The sequence below is a fragment of the Lampris incognitus genome, chromosome 18 (genome assembly GCF_029633865.1).
Source record: "Lampris incognitus isolate fLamInc1 chromosome 18, fLamInc1.hap2, whole genome shotgun sequence".
Lineage (NCBI taxonomy): Eukaryota > Metazoa > Chordata > Actinopteri > Lampriformes > Lampridae > Lampris > Lampris incognitus.
Window position 1 is genome coordinate 4,647,853 of NC_079228.1, and position 8,617 is coordinate 4,656,469.

The window sequence follows — 8,617 nt, forward strand, 5'->3', positions numbered from 1 at the left end:
CCTTGTGGTGTTTTACAGGGTTTCAGCCGGGCTGTGACTGAGGCGTTCGTACGACTGTGCGACTCTGGTCTGATTTACCGCTCAGAGGGACTCGTCAACTGGAGCTGCACTCTGCAGTCAGCCATCTCTGACATCGAGGTGGTCCATGTTTTGTGTATCTGTCTGTGTGTGTCTATTTATTTATTTGGAAAATTCTCCCATGTTTGTTGTTTCATCACGTGTTACCTACCTACTGTAGGTGGAGGTGGGATTACACCAAGGATCGGCTCTGAGCCCTTTCTTGTTTGCAATGGTGATGGACAGGTTGATGGACAAGATCAGGCAGGAGTCTCCATGGACGATGATGTTTGCGGATGACATTGTGACCTGTAGTGAAAGTAGGGTGCAGGTTGAGGAGAGCCTGGAGAGGTGGAGGTATGCACTGGAGAGAAGAGGAATGAAAGTCAGTAGGAGCAAGACGGAATACCTATGCATGAATGAGAGGGAGGACAGTGGAATGGTCAGGATGCAAGGAGTGGAGGTGATGAAGGCATATGAGTTTAAATACTTGGGGTCAACTGTCCAAAGTAACGGGGAGTGCTGAAGAGAGGTGAAGAAGAGAGTGCAGGCAGGGTGGAGTGGGTGGAGAAGAGTGTCAGGAGTGACTTGTGACAGAAGGGTCCCAGCAAGAGGTAAAGGGAAGGTTTACAAAATGGTAGTGAGACCAGCTATGTTGTATGGTTTGGAGACAGTGGCACTGATGAAAAGACAGGAGGTGGAGCTGGAGGTGGCAGAGATGAAGATGATAAGATTTTCATTGGGGGTGATGAAGAAGGACAGGATTAGGAACGAGTATATTAGAGGGACAGCTCAGGTTGGATGGTTTGGAGACAAAGCAAGAGAGGCAAGATTGAGATGGTTTGGATGTGTGTGGAGGAGAGATGCTGGGTATATTGGGAGAAGGATGCTGAATATGGAGCTGGCAGGGAAGAGGAGAAGAGGAAGGCCAAAGAGGAGGTTTATGGATGTGGTGAGGGAGGACATGCAGGTGGCTGGTGTGACAGAGGAAGACGCAGAGGACAGGAAGAGATGGAAACGGATGATCTGCTGTGGCAACTCCAAACAGGAGCAGCCGAAAGTAGTAGTAGTAGTAGTAGTAGTAATAATAGTAGTAGTAGTAGTAGTACCTACCACAACCTGTCAATCAGTTTTTCAAGAAAGGTCTATTGTATCATATTTATATTGTCATATTTATATTGTGTTGTGGGAGTGCAGGAATGAGGAGACGGAGATATCGAGTCGAGTCAATTCTGTTTACTCGCCACACAAAACGACACCGATACAACACAATCTCTCGTGGCAACCAGCTAACCGCTAGGCTGCTGCAAACATGGCTCCCCAGAAACCCCCAGCAGTGCCTATGTCAGCACTCTAAACGTCTGCCTTAAAGGAGCAGCAGCCCCTGGTGAATCTACCCTCAAATGTGTATCACCACACAGGCCCCCCAGAATTCACCAACACGAAAAAACGCAAAACAGTAATGCAACACAAAAGTACTCAGTGAAACAGTCAACGTCTCGGGGGGCGGACCAGGCGGCCAAAACGGCTGCGCTGAATGGGTATGGGGGCGGGGGCATGGGCAGGGGACAGAGCCGGAGCCCGGGCAGGGGCTGAGGCTGGGCCAGGGGCCTGAGAAGGGGGGCGTCCACGCCGCGAGGGCAGGGCCAGTTCGACCGGCCCACCCGGGTCCAAATGGGCAGGCTTGAGACGGTCCACCGAGACCCGCTTCGGCTTGCTCCCCATGTCCACTACAAAGTTCTTAGGCCCCGCTTCCAGGACGCGGAAGGGCCCGTCATAGCCACTGTACCTCCCATGCAGGGGGGTACAGTGGCTGTCGTGGCAGATGAAGATGTACCTGGCCGACAGCAGATCCTTGGAGACGTAGGACTGAGGGAGGCAGTGGTGAGATGTAGGGATCGAAGCGAAAGCGTTGGCACCATCCCGGGCCACAGCCCAATGAGAAGCTGCTGACCAGGGGGCCAAACTCACCCGGGACACGCAGCGGCTGGCCGTAAACCAGCTTGGCAGACGAGGATTGGAGGTCTTCCTTGGGGGTGGAACGAAGGCCGAGCATGACCCACGGGAGGCGATAAACCCAGTTGCTGTCCGTGAGGCTTGGACGAAGAGCGGCCTTCATAGACCGATGAAACTGCTCACAAAGTCCGTTGTCCTGCGGGTTGTATGCTGTGGTGCGGTGGAGCTTCACCCCCAGCCCCTCTGCAACTGCAGTCCAGAGCTCCGACGTGAACTGCGGGCCCCTGTCAGAGGTGAGGTCAGCCGGCATGCCAAAACGGGCCACCCAGGACCCGATGAACGCCCGGGCCACCTCAGTAGACGTGGTCGATGACAGGGGAACAGCTTCCGGCCACCTGGTGGTCCTGTCCACCATGGTGAGAAGGTGAGTGAACCCGTGGGAGGGGGGCAGGGGGCCCACCAGGTCCACATTCACATGGTCAAAATGCCTCTCAGGCACCAGGAATGGCGCCAAGGGGGCTTTGGTATGACGGTGTGCTTTGGAACGCTGGCACGCCACGCAGGAGTCAGCCCAGGCCTTGACGTCCTTCCTGAGGCAAGGCCAGACGAACTTGGCCCCCACCAGCTTAGTGGACGCCTTCACACCTGGGTGGGAAAGGCCATGGTCAATGTCAAAAACACGGCGTCGCCAGAAGGTGGGCACCATGGGGTGGGGCTGGCCCGTGGAAACGTCGCAGAGGAGTGTGGCATTGGCGCTGTCAAACACCACATCCTCCAACTGCAGCCCCATAGCAGCCGTCCGATAGGCCTGGATGTCCGCGGCTTGGTCTGCAGCCATGGCAGCGTAATCGAGTCCCAAGTGGACGGACCCTGCCACCGCCCGGGAGAGGCAGTCAGCGACCAAGTTGTCCTTGCCAGCCACGTGCCGGATGTCCGTGGTAAACTCCAAGATGGCAGAGAGCTGACGCTGTTGGCGCCTGGACCACGGCTCGGAGGTCTTGGCCATGGCAAATGTCAGCGGCTTGTGGTCGACGAAGGCAGTGAAACGGCGGCCTTCCAACAGGAACCTGAAGTGTCGGGAGGCGAGGAAGAGACCCAGGAGCTCCTGGTCGAAGGAGCTGTACTTCCGCTCGTTGTCCTTAAGCTGTTTGCTAAAGAAGGCAAGGGGCTGCCAGGCGCTACCCACCCACTGCTCGCACACCGCCCTGACTGCATAGTCAGAGGCGTTGGTCGTGAGGGCAATTGGGGCAGTGGGGGACGGGTGCTCCAGCAAAGCGGCATTGGCCAGCGCAGCCTTGGCGTCGTCGAAAGCTTCGTCCATCCCCGGGGACCAGTCTACCTCGCCCTTGGCTTCTTTGCCCCGCAGGGCCTTGTACAAGGACCGCATGCAGTGAGCTGCGTGGTGAATTAACCTGTTATAAAAGTTCACCATGCCCAAGAACTCCTGCAGGGAATTCACAGTGCGGGGGCGTGGAAAACTGGCGATGGCGTCCACTCTGGCAGGAAGTGGAACGGCTCCTTGTGGGGAGATGCGGTGGCCGAGGAAGTCGATGGACGACAGGTCAAACTGGCACTTGGCTGGGTTTACTATGAGTCCATGTGCACTGAGCCGCTCGAACAACTGCTGGAGCTGCGTCAGGTGCTCCTCCGCGGATGCGCTGGCCACGAGAACGTCATCCAAGGAAACAAAGAAGAACGGCATATCCCATAGCACAGAGTCCATCAGCCGCTGGAACGTCTGCGCTGCCCCCTTGAGACCGAAGGGCATCCGCAGGAACTCGAAGAGTCCAAATGGCGTGATGACCGCTGTCTTGGGCACGTCCCGAGGGTGGACCGGTACCTGGTGGTAGCTCTGCACCAAATCTACTTTGGAAAAGATGGTGGCCCCTGCCAGGTGGGCGGAGAAGTCCTATATGTGTGGGACGGGGTACCGGTCGGGGGTTGTGGCGTTGTTCAGGTGACGAAAATCGCCACAGGGACGCCAACCACCGTCAGCCTTAGAAACCATGTGCAGGGGGGAGGCCCACGGGCTGTCCGAGTGGCGCACAATGCCGAGGCGTTCCATGGTGGCAAACTCCTCCCTGGCGATTGCGAGCTTAGCAGAGTCGAGGTGCCGAGCACGTGCGTAGACCGGGGGGCCGTCGGGGAAAATATGGTGCTCCACGCAGTGCTTGGCCACCGCTGACGAGAACGTGGGTGTGGTGAGGTCAGGGAACTCTGCGAGCAGTCGTTGATACGTGTCTCCAGCGGCGAGCATGTTTGACAGGCCGAGCGTCCCTGCGCCTCCCAGTGTGCACGGGTATGTAGCGAAAGAGACAGCATCGATCAAGCGACAGTTCGTAACATCCACCAGCAGCCTGAAGGCGAACAGGAAGTCCGTGCCCAGGAGGGGAACCAACACCGCGGCCATAACCAAGTCCCAGCCAAAACGCCGCCCGCCGAAACACACCTCCACATACCTGGTGCCGTAGGTACGTATGGGCGTGCCGTTCGCGGCATCCATCAGGGGGCCTTGTCCGCCGGCCATGGTGTCCGCGGCCGATGCAGGCAGGATGCTACGCTGAGCGCCCAAATCGACCAGCAGCTGCCGGCCAAATAAGGCGTCCTTGATAAACAACAGCCTGCTGTTCTCGCCGGCGCTCATAGCTGCTATTGAGCACCGGCCCTGGCGTTTCCCTGGACGCTGAAGCTGCATGGCGAGCGACACTGCTTGGCCCTGGCACCAAACCTGTTGTGGTAATAACACAACCCGCTGTCACGCTGGCGACGTCTGCCTTAAAGGAGCAGCAGCCCCTGCTGAATCTACCCTCAAATGTGTATCACCACAGTGTCATATTGATATTGTATCATATTTATCCATCCATCCATCCATTATCTTAACTGCTTATCCTGCTCTCAGGGTGGCGGGGATGCTGGAGCAGACTGCTGCTCCAGCAGTCATATTTATATTGTATGATATTTATATTGTGTCATATTTATATTGTCATATTTATATTGTATGATATTTATATTGTGTCATATTTAGCAGTTCATGTGCTGTACAATGAGAATAATTTAACCATAAAAGTGGTAAAGTGGTTACATCATACTCAAATACACACACACACACACACACACACACAGCTGCTGTGTAACTACCATCATCCACTGTGCTGTGTTGTTCTTCTTGCTGGTGTGATAGGTTATATTTAGTCAGCTTCAGGAAGGTTTCATGTCATAGCTTGTCAAGTCAAACCAGGGGATGATGGTGAAGATGGTGTTCATTGTCAGTCAAACCAAGTGATGATGATGAAGATGGTGTTCATTGTCAGGTTGAGGCTCAGGAGCTGCCTGGGAGAACCATGCTGTCAGTTCCTGGGTATGACAAGAAGGTCGAGTTTGGAACAATGGTGACCTTCGCATATCCGCTAGATGGCGAGGGTGAGTGTTTTGTCTTGTTTTTTTTTGTTGTCTTGTTTTGTTTTTTAACATTCCTTGTTCTGACATTCTTCTACACCCGTTACAAAGATGGAGAGGTGGCAGTGTCCACCACCCGGCCTGAGACCATGCTTGGAGATGTGGCCATAGCGGTGCACCCAGATGATCCCCGATACCAGGCTAGTGGAAAGAAGAAGAGCTGTGACTCTTCGTCATCCATTCATCACTTCCCCTTCATCGTCCATTCATCACTTCTCCTTCATCATTCATTCATTATCCATTCATCACTTCTCCTTCATCATTTATTCATCATCCATTCATCACTTCATCATCCATTCATCACTTCCCCTTCATCATCCATTCATCACTTCTCCTTCATCATCCATCATCACTTCATCATCCATTCATCACTTCTCCTTCATCATCCATTCATCACTTCTCCTTTATCAAGCTGCTCAATGCTGTCATGTGGAAGTTACCGAAAACTATAAAATGTTAAAATGCTGCTCAAAATAATAATGTCAAAATAATGATGTCAAAATAATAATGGCAAAATAATGATTTTAGAATTATAGTGTCAAATAATAACGTCAAAATAATGATGTTAAAATAATAGTGTCAAATAATAACGTCAAAATAATGATGTTAAAATAATAGTCTCAAATAATAACGTCAAAATAATGATGTTAAAATAATAGTCTCAAATAATAACGTCAAAATAATGATGTTAAAATAATAGTGTCAAATAATAACGTCAAAATAATGATGTTAAAATAATAGTCTCAAATAATAACGTCAAAATAATGACGTCAAAATAATAATCTCTGACAGCAAAGCAGACAGGTGTCAGACTTTATTTGTGTAGCACTTTTTATCCAAACAGATGTAACACAAAGTGCGTCTCATAATAAAGCAATAAAATCCTCCCCACAAAATAAATAGTAATTAATGCAGCACTCAATATAATTAGGAACTGAGGAGACGCCATCATAAATCATAAATCATAAATCTCATCACTTGAGAGTGAGGGAACGGCAGGGGCAGTGTTTCAGGCCATTAAGAAACAGCAGGGGCAGGGTTTCAGGCCAGTAAGAAACAGCAGAGGCAGGGTTTCAGGCCAGTAAGAAACAGCAGAGGCAGGGTTTCAGGTCAGTAAGAAATAGCAGGGGTGGGGTTTCAGGCCAGTAAGAAACAGCAGGGGTGGGGTTTCAGGCCAGTAAGAAACAGCAGGGGCGGGGTTTCAGGCCAGTAAGAAACAGCAGGGGCAGGGTTTCAGGCCAGTAAGAAACAGCAGAGGCAGGGTTTCAGTCCAGTAAGAAACAGCAGAGGCAGGGTTTCAGGTCAGTAAGAAATAGCAGGGGTGGGGTTTCAGGCCAGTAAGAAACAGCAGGGGTGGGGTTTCAGGCCAGTAAGAAACAGCAGGGGCGGGGTTTCAGGCCAGTAAGAAACAGCAGGGGCGGGGTTTCAGGCTAGTAAGAAACAGCAGGGGTGGGGTTTCAGGCCAGTAAGAAACAGCAGGGGCAGGGTTTCAGGCCAGTAAGAAACAGCAGGGGCGGGGTTTCAGGCCAGTAAGAAACAGCAGGGGCAGGGTTTCAGGCCAGTAAGAAACATCAGGGGCGGGGTTTCAGGCCAGTAAGAAACAGCAGGGGCAGGGTTTCAGGCCAGTAAGAAACAGCAGGGGTGGGGTTTCAGGCCAGTACGAAACAGCAGGGGTGGGGTTTCAGGCCAGTAAGAAACAGCAGGGGCAGGGTTTCAGGCCACTACGAAACAGCAGGGGCAGGGTTTCAGGACAGTAAGAAACAATGGGCAGGGTTTCAGGCCAGTAAGAAACAATGGGCAGGGTTTCAGGGCAGTAAGAAACAGCAGGGGCGGGATTTCAGGCCAGTAAGAAACAGTAGGAGCGGGGTTTCAAACCAGTAGGAAACAGCAGGGGTGGGGTTTCAGGCCAGTAAAAAGCAGCGGGGGCGGGGTTTCCCAGCCAGTAAGAAGCAGCCGGGCCGGGGTTTCAGGCCAGTACAAAACAGCAGGGGCGGGGTTTCCCGGCCAGTAAGAAACAGCAGGGGCAGGGTTTCAGGCCAGTAAGAAACAGCAGGGGCAGGGTTTCAGGCCAGTAAGAAACAGCAGAGGCAGGGTTTCAGGTCAGTAAGAAACAGCAGGGGTGGGGTTTCAGGCCATTAAGAAACAGCAGGGGCAGGGTTTCAGGCCAGTAAGAAACAGCAGGGGCAGGGTTTCATGCCAGTAAGAAACAGCAGGGGTGGGGTTTCAGGCTAGTAAGAAACAGCAGGGGCAGGGTTTCAGGCCAGTAAGAAACAGCAGGGGCAGGGTTTCAGGCCAGTGAGAAACAGCAGGGGCAGGGTTTCAGGACAGTAAGAAACAGCAGGGGTGGGGTTTCGGGCCAGTAAGAAAGAGCAGGGGTGGGGTTTCAGGCCAGTAAGAAACAGCAGGGGCAGGGTTTCAGGCCAGTACGAAACAGCAGGGGCAGGGTTTCAGGACAGTAAGAAACAATGGGCAGGGTTTCAGGCCAGTAAGAAACAATGGGCAGGGTTTCAGGGCAGTAAGAAACAGCAGGGGCGGGATTTCAGGCCAGTAAGAAACAGTAGGAGTGGGGTTTCAAACCAGTAAGAAACAGTAGCGGTGGGGTTTCAGGCCAGTAAAAAGCAGCGGGGGCGGGGTTTCAGGCCAGTAAGAAGCAGCCGGGCTGGGGTTTCAGGCCAGTACGAAACAGCAGGGGCAGGGTTTCCCGGCCAGTAAGAAACAGCAGGGGCAGGGTTTCGGGCCAGTAAGAAACAGCAGGGGCAGGGTTTCAGGCCAGTAAGAAACAGCAGGGGCAGGGTTTCAGGCCAGTAAGAAGCAGCAGGGGCAGAGTTTCAGGCCAGTAAGAAACAGCAGAGGCAGGTCTTCCAAAAGAGTAGAATCAAGTGCAACTGGACTTGGTATATATCCATGAAGACGTTTCGCCTCTCATCCAAGAGGCCAGTAAGAAACAGCAGGGGCAGGGTTTCAGGCCAGTAAGAAACAGCAGGGGTGGGGTTTCAGGCCAGTAAGAAAAAGCAGGGGCATGGTTTCAGGCCAGCAAGAATCAGCAGAGGCAGGGTTTCAGGCCAGTAAGAAACAACAGGGGCAGGGTTTCAGGCCAGTAAGAAACAGCAAGGGCAGGGTGTCAGGCCAGTAAGAATCAGCAGAGGCA

General features: G+C 52.8%; 1 protein-coding gene across 1 annotated transcript in view; it reads left to right on the forward strand.

Annotated features, from left to right (window-relative positions):
* Positions 1-8,617, forward strand: part of vars2 (valyl-tRNA synthetase 2, mitochondrial) — a 47,835-nt gene that overhangs the window by 7,108 nt on the left and 32,110 nt on the right. The window contains exons 8-10 of the mRNA XM_056297907.1: positions 19-138; positions 5,325-5,433; positions 5,521-5,609. Of these exons, the coding sequence (XP_056153882.1) occupies positions 19-138; positions 5,325-5,433; positions 5,521-5,609 (318 nt within the window). The remainder of the gene's footprint in view (positions 1-18; positions 139-5,324; positions 5,434-5,520; positions 5,610-8,617) is intronic.